Source organism: Crocodylus siamensis, chromosome 8, assembly GCF_052110815.1.
Source record: "Crocodylus siamensis isolate JL-2025a chromosome 8, ASM5211081v1, whole genome shotgun sequence".
In the NCBI taxonomy this organism is placed as follows: Eukaryota; Metazoa; Chordata; order Crocodylia; family Crocodylidae; genus Crocodylus; species Crocodylus siamensis.
The window spans coordinates 24,080,699-24,100,749 of record NC_143402.1 but is presented as its reverse complement, the minus strand read 5'-3'; the positions used below and the strand labels follow the sequence as shown (position 1 = coordinate 24,100,749).

Here is a 20,051-nt window from a genome sequence, read left to right as displayed (position 1 = left end):
AGAAAGTCTATTCCCTATTGCAAGACATGCAGCAAAAGAGCTAAGAGACCCCTTTGGCTCAACAGGGAAGTCACGACCTCCTGAAATTAAAGCAAGAAGCCTACAAGGGACAGAAGTCAGGAACAACTACCAAAGAGGAGTGCTCAGCAGCTGCCTGCACATGTACAGAGCAGTTCAGGACAGTGAAAACACTAACCAAACAAACTGGCAACTGGAAATCAACAAAAAGTCCTTCTTTATAGATTTCATAGACATTAGGGCTGGAAGGGACCTTGGCAGATCAAAGAGTCCAGCCCCTTGCCCCAAGTGCAGGAAGTCAGCTGGGGTCATAGGATCCCAGCAAGATAAGCATCCAATTTACTCTTGAAGGTGTTCAATGTAGGTGCTTGAACCACCTCCGCTGGCAGGCTGTTCCAGACCTTGGGGGCTCGGACAGTAAAGAAATTCTTCCTTATGTCCAGCCTGAAACGGTCTTGCAGGAGTTTGTGACCGTTCGACCTCGTCATCCCTTGGGGCGCTCTGGTGAACCAACGTTCCCCCAGATCCTGATGCACGCCCCTGATGTACTTATAGGCTGCCACGAGGTCACCCTGAGCCTGCACTTCTCCAGGCTGAAGAGTCCCATGGCTCTCAGCCTCTCTTCATAAGGCCTATTCTCCTGCTCTCTGATCATCCGCATGGCTCTCCTCTGGACTCTCTTGAGCTTCTCCACATCCTTCCTGAATTGTGGAGCCCATAATTGGATGCAGTACTCCAGCTGCAGCCTCACCAAGGCCGAGTACAGTGGAAGGATGACATCCTGAGATTTACTTGAGAAGCATCTATGGATTCAAGCCAGAGTTTGGTTTGCTTTACCAGCTGTGACATCGCACTGGTGGCTCATGTTCATCTTGTGGTCAGTCATGACCCCCAAGTCCCGTTTGGCTTTGGTGCTAGTGAGCTCAGCACTGTTAAGCCTACAAGCAGGCTGAGGTTTTATTCCCCGGGGTGAAGTACCTTACATTTGTCAGTATTGAATGTCATCAGGTTTGTATCTGCCCACTTTTTCAGCCTATCTAAGTCAGCCTGGATCACCAGCCTATCCTCAGCTGCGACGCTGTACCCCAAAGTTTGGTGTCATTGGCAAACTTGGCCAATCCACTTCTGACACCAGTATCCACGTCATTGATAAAGATGTTAAAGAGAACAGGTCCAAGGACAGAGCCCTGGGAGACACCACTGGTCACAGAGTGTCATGATGATTCACTTCTGTCGGCCACCACTCTCTGAGTCCAACCTCGGAGCCAATTCTCCAGCCATCATATTGTGATGTAGCAGAGGCCACAGTTGGCCAATTTTACCAAGAGGAGATCGTGGGACACCAAATCAAAAGCTTTTTTGAAGTCCAGATATATGATGGCAATCTCTTCTCCCTTGTCCGGGTGATATGTCACCTGATCATAGAAGGAAATGAGATTAGTCAGGCAAGACCTACCTGCAACAAACCCATGCTGGCTGTCCCTCAGGATGTTGCCATCAGCCAACTTGTCAAGAATGGTCCCTTTGATGATTTTTCCAGAATCTTTCCAGGGATTGAGGTCAAGCCGATTGGCCTGTCATTCCCTGGATCTACTTTCCTCCCTTTCTTGAAGATGGGCACCACATTGGTCTTCTTCCAAACTTCAGGTACTTCACCTGAGCACCAGGAATTTTCAAAAATCTTTGTCAGTGGCTGGATTATGATTCCTGCTAGCTCCTTAAGTACTCTGGGGTGCAATCTGTCAGGACTTGCTGACTTGAAGGTGTCCAGCCTCTCAAGGTGTTCCTTTACAAGGTCTACACTGATGCTGGGTATAAATTCACCCTCACCCTGGCCATCCTGCATCTTGCTAGACAGGACAGACCCTTTGGGTTGATGAAAAACTGACACAAAGTACCCATTAAGCAGGTTAGCTTTTTCCTGGGTATTGGTTGTCAGTTATCCCATTTATTTTAGCAGGGGTCCAATGTTACCCTTGCTTTTCTTTCAACTCCCCACATATCTGAAAAAGGACTTTTTAATGTCCTTGATACGTGTAGCTTTAGATGCATAGGAAGTCACAGAAGGAACAAGGCAAGCATAGGGCCTGTAATAAATGAAATGGGATGGCTGTTAACTGATACCCAGGACAAATCTAAACTCCTGAATGAATACTTCACATCAGTATTCCACCAGTCCAAGGGTATTAGCCTGCTTGACAGGATACAGGATGACCATGGTGGGGGGTGACCACTCTCCCATAGTTGACAGACCTTGTGGGGGAGCACCTACAAAGGCTAAATATCTATAAGTTTCATAGTAGTAGTTTCATAGTAGCTAGCGTCAGGAGGGACCTGAACAAATCATCTAGCCTGACCCCTGCCACAGGCAGCAATGAATGCTGGGTTCACAAGACCCCAGACAGGTGATCATCCAACCTTCTCTTGAATTTGCCCAAGGTAGGGGTGAGGACTACTTCCCTGGGAAACTGGTTCCAGATTTTGGCTACCCTAACTGTAAAAAAATACCTTCTGATTTCTAACCTAAACCTATTCTCCATCACCTTACTACCATTGTTCCTGGTCACCCCAGGTGGTGCTGGGGAGAAAAGGGCTCTACCTATTTGCTGTTGTTCTCCCCTGATGAGTTTGTAGGCAGCCACCAGGTCCCCCCTCAGCCTCCTCTTGCTGAGACTGAACAGGTTCAGGTCCCTCAATCTCTCCTCATAGGGCCTGTCCTGCTGCCCTCTCACCAAGCGAGTGGCCCTCCTCTGAACACTCTCCAGGCTGGCAACATCCCTCTTGAAGCACGACGCTCAATACTGGACACAGTACTCCAACTGTGGCCTGACCAAAGTCGCATAGAGGGGCAGTATCACCCCTCTGGACTGGCTTGAGATGCATCTTTGGATGCATGACAAGGTATGGCTGGCCTTACTGGCTGCGGTCTGGCATTGGCGGCTCATGTTCATCTTGGAGTCAAGAACTCCCCAGCCTGTATGTATGCTGCGGATTCCTTCTCCCAAGGTGCAGCAGCCTGCATTTGTCTACGTTGGACCCTATCCTGTTCTCATCTGCCCACTTTTGTAGTCTGCCTAGATCTATTTGCAGCCTCTCTCTCCCTTCAAGTGTGTCCACCTCGCCCCACCTCTTAGTGTCATCAGCAGACTTGGACAGCGTGCTTTCCACTCCCTCATCCAAGTCACTGATGAAGATGTTAAACAGTGTGGGCCTGAGGACCAAGCCCGGGGGTACCCCTCTGCTCACATCTTACCAATTTGAGTACAACCCATCCACCACTACTCTCTGGGTGCGCCCCATCAGCCAATTTTTTACCTATCCAACTGTGTAGGCATCAATGCCACAGTCGCTTAATTTATTGATGAGGATGGGGTGAGAGACATTGTCAAAGGCCTTCTTAAAGTCTAGAAAGATTACGTCCACAACAACACCATCATCCAAGGATTTAATCACCTGGTCATAAAAGGCAACCAGGTTGGTCAGGCAGGACCTGCCTTTGATAAAACCATGCTGATTGCCCCTGAGCATGATCTCCCCTGCTGACCCCCTCCACAGATGTGCTCCTTGATGATTCTCTCTAAAATCTTCCCATGCACTGAGGTGAGGCTTACAGGCCTATAGTTACCTGTGTTCTCCCTCCTCCCTTTCTAAAAATTGGGACCGCATTAGCCAGTTTCCAATAACCCGGCACCTAGCCAGATGACCACGAATGCTCCTACAGCTGGCCCAAGGGCTCTGTGATGACCCCTTCTAGCTCCCTCAACACCCTTGGGTGGAGAGCATCTGAACCTGCAGATTTAAAAATGTCTAGCCCTTCCAGAAGATCCCCAACTACATCTGTGCTGACTGGAGGTCTGACAGAGCTATCCCTGATAGTCAGCTGGACCGAGAGTGCTAAAAGAACTGGCCGACATCATTGTGTGACTGATGGTGAAGTTATTTGAAGAGTCGTGGCATTTGGGAGAGGTCCCAGAAGACTGGAAAAAAGCCAATGTGGTACCTATCTTTAAGAAAGGGTGAAGGGAGGACCCAGGAAACTATAGGCCAATCAGTTTGACCTCAATCCCAGGTAAAATCTTGGAGAAAATCAAAGAAACCATCACATATAGGCTAACTGAAGGCAATATTGTGTAGGATAGCCAATATGGCTTTGCCATGGGCAGGTCTTGCCAGACCAACCTCATTTCTGTCTACAATCAGGTTACTTGCCACCTGGATAGAGAAAATGAGGCTGATGTCATATACTTGGACTTCAAAAAGGTGTTTGACATGGTCTCCCACAAGGTCTTCATGGTCAAATTAGGAAAATGTGGCCTCGACTATTTCACAATCCGGTGACTAGGTAACTGGCTCTGTGATAGTACCCTGTGGGACCTGATTGACAGAACTGAGTCATCTTGGCAGAGGGTGACCAGTGGCATTCCTCACAGGTCAGTACTTGGACCCAGTGCTCTTCAACATGTTCATTAACAATTTGGATTCAGGTATTACAAGCAATCTGGCAAAGTTCACTCATGACACCAAGCTATGGGGAAGCATTGCCATGCTCAAGGCAAACTGGCAATACAGGCTGGCCTGAACAGGCTTGTGAAGTGGACAGACCTCAACCTGGTATCATTTAAATATAGAGAAATGTAAAGTGTTCCATCTACAGAAAAATAACCCACAACACACATACAGGCTCAGCAGTGCTCTGCTTGCCAGCACCACAACCGAATGAGACCTGGGTGTCATGACTGACAACAAAACGAACATGAGCCACCAATGCAATGCTGTAGCTAGCAAAGCTAACCAAACACTGGCATGCATCCACCAAGGCACCTTGAGCAAGGCAAAGGATATCATTCTCCTACTCTACTCGGCCTTAGTAAGACTGCAAGTGGAGTACTGCATCCAGTTTTGGGCGCCGCACTTCAAGAAGGATGTGGAGAAGCTCAAAAGAGTCCAAAGGAGGGCCACAGGCATGATTAGAGGCCAGGAGACCAAGTTGTATGAGGAGAAGCTGAGGGATTTAGGACTGTTCATCCTGGAGAAGAGGAGACTCAGAGGGGACTTGGTTGCAACCTATAAGTATATCAGGGCATACATCAGGGTTTGGGGAAGCATGTATTCACTGAGGCCCCCGCAGAGGAAGAACAGAAATAATGGGTACAAGCTGATTGAAGATCTCTTCAGGCTAGACATAAGGAAAAGCTTCTTTACAAGCCAAGTGGCAAGGGTTTGGAACAGGCTCCCCCCAGAAGTGGTACAGTCATTCACCCTGGTGATCTTCAAAAAAATGTCTTGATGCCCATCTTGCTGGAATTATCTGACCCCAGCAGTCTTTTGTGCCTATGTGCTGGGGGCCTAGACCTGATGATCTGTAAGCTCCCTTCCAGTCCCTAACAACTATGAAACGATAAACAATCCAACCTTAAGCATATCTATGTACTTACAACATCTTAATTACCCATCCCCCTGGAATTCCAAGAGTGCAGTCTAGCATTTGAAAATGTAATAAAGTTGGCTCTGACTTTTCATATGAGGCTTGTCATATACATTGGTGACTAGAATGACATTTCACCTTGCTTTTTTTTAAAATACATTTTCTAGCTCTCATGGTTGCAGAGAAAAGATTGAAAATGTTATGAATAAACAACAAGCTTATCTGCTGTGTAAAGCACAGAAAGCCCAAGGAGGGGAAGCAGATCATGATTTCAGAGAGTCTAACTCATGACTCTTGATTGTTTGAGGCTGGTAGCCTTATAAAAGGTGTACAAAAATGATGGGGAGAAATTGATCTGAATTCCTTGGGCCCCTGTCACTTAGCAGGGTTATGGTTATAAAAGGCGTATAGATTCCTGTCATATAGCAGGAATCTATATTTATTAACTCCTTGGCTGGCTGCTACTTAAAACAGCAGTTGTTCTTTTTTGAAGGGACACTAAACTTTGAAATCTGGTAATTTAAAAAAAAGAAAGAAAGAAAGAAAGGTCACTTCAGGCACTACATCTATCCCTGCTGTTTTTTGTGGGTTTACAATCATATTTTCCTTTCGTTAAGTGTTTTTGTCTCTCCCATCGTTGTGTGACGAAACCCTACAAACAGGGGAAGCTGACTAATGGGCCACACAATGAAACAATAAAGACGCTTATAAACAGAGTGCTGTGAAATGTACAAAGTAATTGAAAATAGGAAGAGAGATGAAGTTCTTTCAGTTAGAGTAATCCTACCTGCCACCTCTGACAACAGTAGGGAAGATATTAGAAGTATGACTTTCAAGCTGTCTTGTTTTAAAGTTTCTGTAACTCCAAAGAGCCGGACATGTTTTCGTCTTTTCTGTGTTTTAACAAAATGAATTCCTGTTAAGAAGAACTAGAGGTACAGAGCAATTCAGTGTCAGAGCCCGGAGTGATGGGCTGAATTCTTGTCCTATTTCCTACACACCAGAAAATGCTCCCTTTCACAAAATATATACTATCAAAAAAAAAACAAAAAAAACCCACCACACTGATAATTAGCAGTGCAGCAAACAGATGCCTGTGCACCACATGCAGCTTGTGGCACCTCAAACTACTCTGAGATGCTGCAAACCGTACATGCACATTCATCAGGACGTGTCCACTAGGGTCAGAATTTCACCCTCTGGTTCTAAAAGTGGTGTCAAATCCCAAAGGAAGTGCGTCTGAAGAAAAGTAGAGTCTGGGGCAACCTTGGGACTAACTGGGTATTTGTCATGATCCTGGGTCCCAAGAAATGGTTCTGGCAGCCTGGAATCAGTCAAGGATAGGAGTAGCCTGACCCAGCCCCCCCAGCCCCCTCTTTTTTTTTCCCCTCACCATTCTCACTGGGGCTAGGGACAGAAATAACACGTGAACTGGTATATGTGATCAGAAACCAGTTCAAATCTGTAACATAACAAAAGTTCAGTGCACAGAAACCACTTTCAAAATGGCTGAAACTGGTTTAAGATAAATCTGGATGGATGCAGCGTTAGACTTAACTGACTTGGGTTAAATCAGTTGATTGAACTTCTGTCCCAGATCCCCTCCAGATTCAAGTTAACTAACCCCCAGCATCCCAGGATGCTTCGCACCTCCCACACAACCCCTCCCCTCCACCCCTGTTTCAGGTAGGTAGGCTAGACTTGGTCCAAGCTGTCTTCTCCAGCCAAGCAAGGAGATGTGCTCTGGCCTGGGCCACTGCAGACATGTGGCTTCATTTTTGGAATCACTTGCTTATCAGTTCAATCTATGCAGCTTACACAAACTTGTGAAGATTGACTCAATTCAGCTATGGGTTTTTGACTGTCTGTACTTACCCTGTAGGTGCACTGATGGGAATCTGTAGGGTAGCTCTGGACCACTATTGCAGATGAGAAGAATCTTCTCAGGACTGTAACCACCAGGGTTAAAGCTCCTGCCTTCAGAGGACACAAACTGCTTATAGCAGGACCCAAGATTACTTCAGTTCTTATTCAAGATTTGACTCCAGTTCAATACGGAAGGAGAAACCTGATCCATATCAGATCTAATCCTAAAATCTAGCTTTGTTTCTCGTATTGATCAGCACTGTTGTTTACTCCTTTAACTGTCCTTTGAGAGCTACAAGGCATTTCCTGTTCACGGTGACTTCTCTGTGCTGTATCTGCTTTGTATTTAGCTCGTTAAAATGTTTTTCACTTAGAAGAATGGTAAATTGACCTATGTCAGATGGTGAGCCTTGGGGCAAGACTTCCTTTTTTCTCTCTCTCTCTCCTTCACTGAAAAGGTCTTCTGTCCATCCCTATCACTTCAGACTCACTCCAGGATTTGGACTGCTTTCAGTAAGTGTTTGAAACATATCCTAATCTATTTGTCCAGTGATGATGTGAGCCTGCAAAAAACTGATTAATTTATATGTCTTACTGGGTTATTTCAAAGCAAACCAACCCTTTGGACCTAAATTTCAAAGGAGGACCCTCAGTCTGATATCTGAGACTGAGCCCACAGTTTTGCAAGTATGCTTTAATAGTCCCAAGTCTCTTCCCAGAAGAAGTTTTTATACAGGTATAATTAAATCTAATGTAGATACTACCTAATAGTTTGATGCAGAAAGACGTAGTTAAGAATGCTATTAAACTTTTTATTCAAGTGGCTAAACAACATGTGAGGTTTTAAAGTTTTCTGTTCTATGAGGAAGACAAACTGATGATGAGATTCAGTATTTCTTTGATGTGATCCTGCCTGTTTACAAAGAATGTGCAAAAGAATGCAGTAGGAATGAAAAACTAGAGAGGCTTTCTTTGTTCAGAGTTCCTAGCCTCTGTTCAGACAGCATTGTGCCCCAAAAGCTTCACCTCTGCTTTCTGTAAGGGCCCTATTTCTAGTGCTTCTTATGCTCTGTTTGCTTGGTGTTTTGGGCCATGTTTCTAGTGCTTCCTGGTTTATCTGTTTGGCTTTTTGCTGTTTCTCTCTGGTTGGTTCTGACCACTTACACACGTATTTCCTTCAAGCAATGAACCCTACCTTTCTAAGCCCAATGACACCCCTCCACCCAGTGGCCCAGTTTTGGACCAGAATAACATCTGGTCTCTTTAGGAGACCACCTCGTATTGCTTAGACAAGTGGAGGTCTAACTTTTTAACAGGCATGCCACAAATTAACCTCTGCCTTCCCAAGGTCCACACCAATCCCCTGTTCCTTTCTGATCTACCACTCTGCTTTCTGCTTCCTGTCCTGTTTGCCATAGTGCTGCCTGTGCTCTCTGGGCTGTGTGCCACACACAGGCTGCCAGTTCCACTTATGGCCCATGTACCATGGATTTGTCACCCTGATTAGACTGTCTTACTAAGAAAGAGAAACTTAAACTTTCCTACATTTATACTGAATGAAGGGCATTTATTATACATAATAATTCAAAGAGGTTTCACCCCGTCTATATCATAACAGCAACAATATGTATTTTAGGCTCAGCCACTGTATAATTCTGATGAGGGACTATGGTTTGATTTCCTTTCTAGTTCTGGTTTTAGGTTCCCCTCCTCCCCCCCCCCCGCCCCTCCACACACACACACACTTCTAAGGCCACAAGAGTGTTCATGCCCTTGAAAATATGTAACTTTCACTGTGCTGGTACATGAATTGGAGAGAATGAAGCTATATTATATCAGAGTGCTTGATCATGAAGGTGTTGAGTACCCACTGCTCACATTAAAATCTATGGACCAGATCTGGTAGTTGATATAAAAAGGCATATATAGCCCCATTTATTGCAATAAAGGGTTTGTTGAGAATTTGCCATGTGAGGGTTGAATATGTTCAATGCCCCTGTGGAGTTGTAGAGACTTACATGGTCTAGGCTTTAGAAATACCCTGTACGTTGTACATGCCCCTGTAAAAATAGACATTCACTGAGCTGTAGGCATGTTTTGTGTTTTCATAGCGTAACCTTTACCCTCTCGCTGGGGAAAATACCTTATTCCTATGCAGCATTTCTAATGCACGAACAGCTCAATTTATTGGGCGAAACATAATGAACCTACGTAAGAGAAAAATACTAATGTAAATTAACAAGCACATAGTTCTGACATTTTTTTTCCAACAGTAAACTTTACAAAGTAAAATTATTATATATGAGAATAAACCAAAAATTTTACAGTATGAAAATAGTGATCCAGAAATACTCTGTAATATCATTTCATAATTAGGTTTCTAGGTATCATATTTACATGAGTGACATTATAAAATTGGGGGGGGAAATAATCACACAATAGTTTGAGAAGTGTACTTGTTTCCAAGTAACAGGATAAGTCTTAATTCCAACATAAAACGGCATCCTGTGCAAGAAGCACATGAGCGACATATTCCAAAGTTAAACTGAAAATATGCTAGAAGATTTTAGGTGTCACTCTTCATCTGTGGACATACATCACTCATTAAAATATACAGAATGGCCTACCGAGATCCCTTCTTACCCTAACATCTATGAATCTATAAGAAACTTTGTACTTTAAGATACAGAAAGCAAGCTATTATGCAGCTTTTATGCATGTATAAAGTCTCAATGACTGATAAGCACTGTTCAAATTCAGTTGCTCAAACCTACCAAGATAGAGAGACTTTGCATTTTGTACAGAAACCAAACAATGGCAACTCTCTCTTGGCAAGAAAACTCTCTCTTGTAACTGGGGTTACCTGTGGGTTGGTAAAATGGTATTTTACCCTTAGCTAAGGGTAAAAAGGTTAAATGCAACTAGTCTGATCTTTGACACTAAAGGCAGAAGGTGGTGTATGTTGAAGCAATTGCGTACCACCTCTGTCAGCTCTTGGGAATAAATAACTTCTGTTTCCAGTAAGAGAATTCTGATTTTGTGAAGAGTGGTGGGTTTATGTTCCCAGAGGCAAAACTCATATTCTTATTTATGGAAGAGGCACAGCATGGGCAGTGGCACCAAAACAAGTTTATACATGCACTTGACCTGAAAAGGCTCCATTGGGAGCAGATGGATATTTCAGGCTTTGCACCTATTCAGCCCCAGACCTGGCTTGTTCAACAAAACGTTATTTGTGCCTCTACACAGTGACACATAGAAGCCATCAGGGATCAAACTGGTAGACCCCTCCTCCCCCACTCTCCTCATATACCCTGGACACCAGTGAGCACCCTCTGATGAGTCTAATTCCCTGCTAAATTGGTCTATATATTCAATAGGTAACAGAGTTGAAATTTTTCTACCTGGGTTGCACATTTTGCTGAACTCTAACAAGCACAGATAGATCACAACAGGTACTAAAGTATGTGTACACAAGTACACTCATAAAGAATGTACATAAAACATTTAACAGCATAAGTTAATTGACTGAAGAGATCCTAGATTTGAGTATTTAAAAAAATACATAGAAATGTTATAGCACTCAACACATTGACATTTGCAAACAGTTATCAGCCCAACTATCTGTCCTCAAAAGAGATGATAGAGTGGTAATTAAGGTCTTCTTCGGGTTTTCCAACAAAGGAACTAATTGAGAACTTAGGCACTTCAAGTCTGGGATCTTTGCCATGTACTCTAGGGAAGATGGGCTAAGACCCAAACTGAATAGTCCCAGGCACAGTGGGTAAGGGCTAGAGTCAGCCCAGGTGATTGGCATTCAACCTAACCTACTTTAAGTGTGAGCAGCCACATTGCAAAGCTGTGCTCACTTTACTGTGTTATTACTGGTACCTCATTCATTCGGTGTACCTTGTTCTCACTAGCCTGGTGTGCTAGGACATTTCTTTACGAGTCAGTAAAGCAATTATTTGCCAGTGTCTTCCTGTTGGGGGATTGTGGGAAGGGACTGAAGGACTATCAGCACTCAAGTGTTTTAGCCTGCAAAGGGCTCTATCCTGCATTCCCAGTTGACAGAATCACTTCACTCAGGTGGAGTTTTCATGCACGGTGTGGAGATTTCAAGGCAACTGCCCAAAAAGAGGCAGAGCTAATTCCACAATAAAGACTACTTAAGTGGGTGAAGAGGAATAAGAATATGGGTTTCCATCATCCAGTCTTCTGTTCTAACAGTGAAGCAATTGCCTCAAGGAAGAAAGTACTTCTCTTACTATTGGGGCTGCATCTTTCCTGCTTGTTGTGATCTGCAAAACTTAGTAACTGTTAACATTATTATTTTGCTTCTGCCAGAAGATAGGATGGGAGAGAGAGCTGGATGATGTGCTTGTTTTTAAATGTGCTTGTAAAGATGCAGGTTCTGAAATGAAAGTGAGTAGGTAATTGCATTGAGGCTTGGTCCTGTTTTGTCTGCCTCTCTCTGAGCTGAACTTCTCCTTCCAGATTTTAGCAGACACCAGTTTTATCGAGTGACCTCACCTTAACCAGGAGAAGTCTCCTTTTTAGTCCCTGAGGAGTAAAATGAAATTTACACGGAGTGCTCTCCCTCCCCCATCCACATTTTTTAGGACTTTTCATTTTAACTCAATAAGCTTTGAACTCACCAGAGCAGTAAAGTTAGCTTCCTGCTTGGTTTGTTTTGGCTTTCATAATACTATTAAGAGAAGGAAGATGAAAAAGTATTGTAGGGTTGGAGGGTTAGCCTTGTCAGGCTTTGAACTTTGCACTTCCCATCCTCTCAGTTTTACCAACTATTCTGTTAATTTACTGGAGTATTAATTAGTTATACAACTTCTCTTACACAAAGACATAGCAGGATTATTGAAATGAATCTGTGCAGCAAAGCTTCCTCCTAGATACAATGAAAATCCATAGTCTGCAACTTCTCTCTCTCAAAAGCTTACATGTTAAAATAATAATGGAAAGCATCTTAATTTATGTTATAGCTGAAAACAGTTTTAATATATACTTATAGGCAAAACTCTCTTTTTATGGGGTCTGGTAATTGGTTTTAAAAGAAGCAGAATTTAGCTACAGGGTAGTGCCAGTTGTATAATGTAATTTAAATAAAAAAAGATATTTGCAATTTAAGAAAGATAAAGCTTTTTTATACTTAAGTTGTAAAATATGGCTTGTAGGGAGATGTTGCTACCAAGATGCGCAACCCAGCTTAATTTTATGATTTTCTGCAGTGCACAGAGCTAACTTTGCTCACTGAGACAGCCTATAATTTTAACATACAGCTGTCTTGTTGCACCTAAATAAAGGAATACCACAAAGACATTGAATTTGAAATCTAAAAGGAGTTTTAGACAAGGGAATAATTAAGAAAATCCAACACAAGCCAATTAAGCACAACCATGACAGAAAAGTCCTTGTCATTCTGATTGATGTTAGATAAAGTGTGAATTACAGTGATTTGCCTTGCAGTAATTCCTAGTGTAAATTGCTCTGCAAAGTAATTGCATTCCAAAAACATGGAGATCATCTTTTCGCTGGACCTTGCCACATCGGTGTGAGAAACTTATCCTTCCTTTCACTGACACAATATTAGTGCCTGGGTCTTCCCCCAGATAAAAGCATTGCTAAATCAGTGCTGAAATCTTCCACAATTCACACCTAATGGGTTAGTAATATTATTTCTCCAGGAATTAATCTGACTCCAAGAGACTTTTATCAAGGATCTGTCTGATCCAGTGGGCTTTAGAGAACATTAATATATTCAGAAGTAACATTTAAATCTCAAGAGTTGTATGCAGTCATTCAGTCAATAAGTAAAATTAAAACTTACCCACCAGCTTCAGGTTTAGCTGAGAGATCATGCCTGCAGGCAGCTAGGTAAGTAGCAGATTTAGCATAGATTCTTCTCTGTGACAGTCCACATATTTCTCCAATTTCTTTTCTGCTGAAGTTGTGTTTATTCCCATCTGGAAAAACCTGCCTGCTCTAGCCTTTTACCGTTTGTCGGTCATCCTCAGCATGCGAGGCTGCCAGCACTTATCTCTCTTCCTTTGTTAGGAGAGAGAAAAAACTGCTGAATGTTGCAGCCATCATGTCTTAAGGAAACAGGACACAAGAATGGGCCCAATGTCTGTGCAGGATCTGTGGGCAGGGGGAATAGTTGGGGGTCTCAATAGGAAATGCTTTTCATTGGGTAAGGAGGTATTATTAGTAGCTGTGATCCCGCCCAGTCCCTCTCTTCATCGCCCCCTTAGTCACCAATCCTTATAGGCTGGTTATACTTTTCCTTTAACAGCCCAGGAAAAGCAGCTTTCACAGTTAAGAATTGGCAGCTTTAAGTACAGCTTGACAATGGATACAGCTTATTTCCTGAGCAATTAGTTGGCAGACACAGCGCCTGTGAGAGTGCTGTAGCAGAGTGTTCCTTTAGTCTGGGAATTCTAATGGGCAGGAGGAAACCTGTGTCTAAATGCTCAGATTTTCTTTCACCATAACAATTATTTTTCCCCAATTAAAAAAAAGAAAAGGAGAGAGAAAGAAAAGAAAAAGAGACAGGTGATGATGAGAGCTTTAGAGATCAGTGAGGCATCAAAAAGCACACAACAGCTGCAAAATGATTCTTCCTAGAGAGAATATAGAACATCCTCCTAAACTGGCTGCTCATCTTTTATTTTATTTGCAAAGGATCAGATAAATGTGAGTTAAAACACCTTATGTTTTAATCAGTGACCTGATGAAAGAATGTCTTGCCTGTCTAATTTTATCCCACCCAGGCAGCTGGCCCCTAGAAGGATCCTACAGTTCTTTAGACATTTGCTTTCATGAAATTAGCTTTGAAAGGATGAAGTTGCCTCTGAAACCCTTCATAATACAGGTTTTATACTTATTTGGGATTCATGCTATCTGCCAGAGCTGTAGCATTTCTCTTGTCTGTAAAGCCCAGTCTGCTAAATCTTACTGCTTTTAGTAAATAACTTTGCCACTAACTAGAAGTTTTATTTCTTCCTCTTACCTTCAGCACTAGCCTTTCAGTTAAGAAAGGCCTGGGTGTCTTCTGCCTGCAGGAAAGCAATATTGGTAGCCAAAATTATTCAGCTTTGCTTGCTTATGGCAGGGAGAGGTCAGTCTTTTTTTTTTCTTTTTTCCAGCCTTCCCCAGCTCCCTTAGGTTGGGATCCTCAGTTTGCTAGCATGCTCTCCTTTCATCCTATTTGTTCTCCTTTTCAACTGTTTTTTTGGCTGCTCTCATGGCTGAGGCCAGTAAACAACTCATTGTGAAGCTGGAGCTAATACTTTTTCTTGGACTTTTTCTTGGACCGGTAGCTGATGATACAGCACAGCGAAAAACAGCATTCTGTCTTGCGCCTGCAGACTGTGTGTCACTTCACCATGCCCGGCTGCCATGGGCTTTTATCCAGTTGACTCAAATAACTTCCTGAATTTCATCTATAGCAGCTTTAACTCTCTCAGACACAGACTTTAAGGTAGTACTTTTTGCCTTGAACACAGATGTATTTCACCCTCAGAGGATTCACTTGGTGTCCTTTTACAACATAAAAAGGTCTACATAGATTTGATGAACCTGCAAATGCTTCTAGCAAGGGGTTGGCAACCCCTGGCATGTATACCAGAGCATGGCATGAGGCCATTTTGCTTAGTGCACTGCAACCGACCCAGGCTCTGGGGAGCTGCGGCTGGCCGTGGAGCCCAGGCTGCTCGCAGCAGGTGGCGGGAAGGCTGCAAGCCCTCCTGCAAGCAGCCCAGGCTCGATGGCTGGCAGCAGCTGCCCAAAACCCAGTCAAGCTGTGGCAGACAGCCAGGAGGCTGCAAACAACTGCAGTGGGGTCTGGAGCCCTGGCACCAGCTCCATGGCAGCAGCTGCATGTATGCCTCAGGGCGAATGGTGGGAAAGGAGCTGGGAAAGCACAGCCCTGGCCCCTCTCCAGCCATCCATCCAGAGGCACAGGTGCACCCACTGCCAGCAATGAGGATTGGGCCCCTCGCATCTGCCCCTACCATACCAAGACAAGGCATGGGTCAAGGTTGAGGTATTTTTGGCACTCTAGCCAAAAAACCTTGCCGACCCCTGTTCTAGCTGTTAAGTGAAAATGGATGCATTCCCCCTTTCTTAGCTGGTACTTAAAGGTAAATGAGAATATAGGTGAGATGTAAATATATGGCTGAGGCAATAGCAGAAGCTGTAACTTACAGCACAGCTCTCAGAAGTTCCCAAGGTGTGGTCCATTCTGAAAGGGGTGAGGGAGGGTGCAGCCGTGCCCCCCTCTCTGGATCTGGCCTTGATTGCGAGCATCAGAGTGGGGAGGGGCTCCAGAGCCAAAGTCCACCATCCCAGACCAGAGCGAGTCATCCTTCCACATAGGTCAGTGTGGTGCTATGCTGGGAGCTCTGTGCAACCACCATGCAGATGTTTAATGGGATAAAAGGATGAAGGGCACAAGCAGAGTAAAATTTGTCTTCCTGTCCTGGAAACCAATATGAATATGTTAATTCCAGCCTTGTTATGTCTTTTTTCCCTTGATTCCATTGTGGAGTTTAATTCGTTCTTTGTCCAAAAAATAATAATAGTATGACAGACCATTCTTAGGCAGGGATTTGAATGTCACCAGAAGAAGTTAATTAGTCATAACATTTGATTGTGAAGTCTTTCTGATCATTTTTAAGGGAATAAATGTGGAATTTGAAGTTGGTTGTACTGCAAGGGCAATGCAGAGGAAACTAAGCATAGGCAACCCCTTTGTGAATTTGGGGTCCCATTCACAAAGTCACTGGCTGTCAGTCACTGGCTGAGCTGTTCAGAATCCATATATTTCTGTCAAATCTGGAATATTTCCCTGTTACCTTTTGATGAAGAAACATGGGATAAAGTTTAAAAAATGAAGAAAGTAAGAAAAGGAAGATGGGTGGACAGACAGACTATGCTGATTACCATATATTACTTAGCCAGAGGATGGCAACTTTACTGTCTTTGATACCTCTAGAATTTAATCAGGCCAGAAACTGAACTAAAAGAACCTCTGAGGTCATTTACCTCCAGGTTCATCATCATCTGTTGCTACGTTCTGGATTCTCACAGGATTGTAAGAGAAAGCCTTTCCCTATGGAAATGTTTGCTATTGCCACAAATGTTCCCAGGGAGGCTGCTCCCTGGCTCTGTCATGGGTTCTTTTCACAAATGCATACACACGTGTGTTATGCTTCTGTCCTTTCCCATTTCAGATAAAACATGCTGGAATGCTGTGCTACCCTATCGACACAGTATATTTTTCAGAAACGCAGTATAAACATTTCCAGCAAAGTGCATTTAAGCTAGATTTATTTGCCAAACAAGAAAGGGAGGTTGGTTGCTTCCCCCCTTGGTTGCAGTTACGGGAAGTGTTTTCTTTCAATTGGAAAAACAAATGACTAGATTCCCTAGTTCCTCACCTCTTTCTGCAGCAACTTATCCCCTGGCCCCACCCAGATCCCAGAGGGTTTATCACAGACTTGGGCGAGGGTGGAATTTTGTGGGCACTCCTTGTTAAAATATTGGCAGTACATCACTAATCTTTGAAAAATATGGGAAACTAGACAGTTATCTTCCCGAGACCCATAGCTACTGGAGATGCCTAGCATTTTTCAACAAAAGTATCTCCGTCTTTTTATAGCACACAGACTTTGTACTTGTACAATGAATCTAAACAAATATGTTCCTTTCCTGATGTGTTCCTATCTAGGGTCACATCCACTGTGTCAACAGTTTAACTTCTAAGAGTCATGCACTGCCCTTATACTGGCTCATGAAGAGTTGTTCCTGTGTCTGAAGGCAAATCTTACATCCAAGAATAGAACATAGTTTCCAATTACCATTTATTTCTGTTGCAAAGAACTCAGTTGATTCCATCAGGTCTGATGCCTCATTCCTATTAAGCATACAGGAAAATGTGGTCCCTGCCTCAGGTACTTGTAAACACTCCAAAGAGCCAGTACAAGATAATGAATAAATATCTTGCATACACTAACTGCTTCTGACTCCCTTCCTTTCATAGGAAGGATTTCTATTTCCTTTCCTAGTTTTTGGATCAAACTATTTGTAGTTTATCTCTCAGTGACTGGCTACTGCACAAGTCATTGCTTGCTATTGCCACACCTGCCATATATCCTGCCATATGAGGGCCCCAGTTGATAATATCCCTGACTGTGCACTATGCCATGCACAAGCCTTTAGAGCAGAAGTCAAAACACCATTTGCCTCTAGAGTTGTTTTCATCAAGTTAGCACATGATTTTTGTAATCAATATTAAATTATTGTTAAATATCTGTATTTCAATAGCTCCCCAAGGATTCATTCAGAATTGGGACCCTATTTTGCTAAATGCCAAATGTAAAATCAGAACAAAAGCTAGACTCTTATGGTGCATTTACAAGTGAAGGAGACAAAGCCATGGACAAAGGGTGGAGGAGACGGCAATGAAAATACACACTGAATATATACTAGTGGGAGTGACGACAGCAGCCCCTAACACTTGTTATTAATTCACTACTTGAATTGGTTTAGCTTTGTTGTTAAATACTGACTCTGTCCAACCGGGTTTTGCCTGTCTGCCCCTAAGTTGTTTAGCTTAACCATAAAGATGACTGGTAAGAATCAGGGCAAAGTGAGCCTAAGGAAGGATGTGAAGGAACAGAGTGTAGACATATAAATCACCCAGTCCATCAGTGTGCCATTATTGTTTCTGAAGGAGATGCTTGTCAGATACTTCTCATTGAGGATAATATATCCTTCCTTGTTTGTAATGCAGGTCATTAGATTTGCTCTGTCTTGCCAGTCCAAGCTTGTGAATTCCACTGAGATAGGAAATACTGTAATAATCCATGGGTATGTATAGTATATGTATTATATATCATGGTGATATCTACTGCACATGCCATCCAAAATGCAATGCGTTGTGTCCTCATGTTTCTAAAACTCAGACCAAACAGAAATCTCTAGTTGCAGTGGGCAGTCTCATGACATTGAAGATGAAGTCCAGCTGACCCTAGAGTCGATGAAAACCTGAGGCACTTACATTATAGTTCCCCAGAAGCCCTTCAGGAGATGAGATGAAGAGCCATGAAAGTGCAGCTGACCAAAATAGAAACATTCTGCTTTTGGCTTACCAACAAAATGCTTCAACTCATCTTGACCAGATTTTAAGCAAAATATTTTATTTAGATTTCCTGATGTGAAAATAAAATTAATGGCAGGTATCTGGGCAGTTTTCACCATGGCTGCAAGACTTAATGGCTTGTCATCGTTTCCATTTTAGATCCTCATTTAGAAGTTTATAATATACTTAAACTGAGCAGTTAGTTTCAGCCTATAGAAGGTGTGTGTTTATGTGTGTAGATGTATGTGGAACAACGGTAATAGGAGTAATCAATATGAAATACATGTTTGTAGTTGGATTGATTTAGCTCTCCTGTAACTTTAAAATGACTTAATTTAAGAATTGTATATGCGTTGTTTTTTTGGCAGTACTAAATGTTCCTCTACTTCTCTGACCAGCAGGGTTTTTTACTGGTAAAACAAGAGAATATTTTTTCTCTAAATGTTTGTTCAAACCTAACCTTCTTTTTAGGAAAATCTACAAATTGTGCCAATTTAGTGACCAATTCTACCATCCCTGTGGAATCTAAATGTTCTCTTTGGGTTCACTGAGAGTTTATATGCACAAGGCCTGCCAAACTAGATCTTGTCTGATGTCCTGTGCAGATAATCCACAATAAGTTTAGGGCAGTGGTGCTCAATATTCTGGTACTTGGGCCAGATGAATGGGACAGGGCTGGTCTGCATGCCTGGATCAGGTTCCCAGGCCCTATGCTATCCCTATCTTCTCCCATATGCTGGGATCAGGGCCCTGGGGCTCCACATACTGGTACGAACGCCCCTGGGTCCCCTGCTGCCTCCACCCAACCCCACGCACAAGAATTGGGGCCCCAAAGTCCCACGCTGCTTTCACCCGGCCTCACGTGCCAGGATCAGGGCCTTGTGCTACTTCTGTCTGGTCCCATGCATTGGGATCAGCACCCTGAGGCTCCGCACAACCTCCATCTGACCCCACATGCTACAATTGGCGCCCCAAAACCTCATGGCACCCCCACCCAGCCCCGCATGCCAGGATCAGACTCTGCACTGCCCTGCATATGCAGGGTCCTGGCCCACAGGGTTCCCCACGTACCAGAGTTCCCCACATCCCCTTGGTTAAGAGAGTCACTGCACTAGGCACTGGATTAGACAATTGAACTAAAATGTTTTTTCTGATTCAAGCAATCAAAATAGCAATTGTTTCCATTCAGACCAAGCTTAAGGTCCCATTTGTATTAGGTGTGATTAGCTGAGAATGAAGACAGCAGATCATTCATTTAATGGTGCATTACGCTATGGTGAATTAATTCAGTTATATGAAAGAAAACACCCAGCTACACAGCTTTCTAGATCACACAGAATACACAACACCTCATTTTGAATGTGTACCAAGGCTATTTTTTCCTAAATCTTTGATTCTGGCTACCCTGTGGCATCACCCTTAAGCTAAGAACAGACCAGTCTTTTGGACAGTGTCTTCTCTGTGTGTTGTGGCATCTGCCTGGTCTTGCTTTCCATGTCTCACAGTGATTTAACTGTACTCTTCCAAATGTATCTCAACAGTTTCAAAGTCACTGTTTTTTTTAATCCTCCACTAAGGTCT

General features: G+C 43.3%; 1 protein-coding gene across 19 annotated transcripts in view; it reads right to left on the bottom strand.

Annotated features, from left to right (window-relative positions):
- The window catches only part of LPAR4 (lysophosphatidic acid receptor 4), an 89,143-nt gene that overhangs the window by 30,395 nt on the left and 38,697 nt on the right, over positions 1-20,051 (bottom strand). For 8 of the 19 annotated variants that reach the window (XR_016443713.1, XR_016443711.1, XR_016443712.1 and 5 more), the window contains 2 exons: positions 15,533-15,806; positions 13,155-13,806 (listed from right to left, as the gene is read on the bottom strand). The exons of 3 other annotated variants lie outside the window; for them this stretch is intronic. Coding sequence is in view for 3 of the 16 variants with exons in the window: in XM_090058894.1 (XP_089915020.1) it covers positions 1,502-1,674; positions 6,231-6,336; positions 7,319-7,420; positions 9,453-9,470 (399 nt within the window). In the remaining 13 variants the exon portion in view is untranslated. Of the gene's footprint in view, positions 1-1,474; positions 1,675-6,230; positions 7,061-7,318; positions 8,992-9,452; positions 9,517-13,154; positions 13,807-14,336; positions 14,981-15,532; positions 15,807-20,051 lie in introns of those variants that run through there. 8 more of the 19 variants (XM_090058894.1, XM_090058895.1, XM_090058896.1 and 5 more) reach the window with 8 other exon arrangements.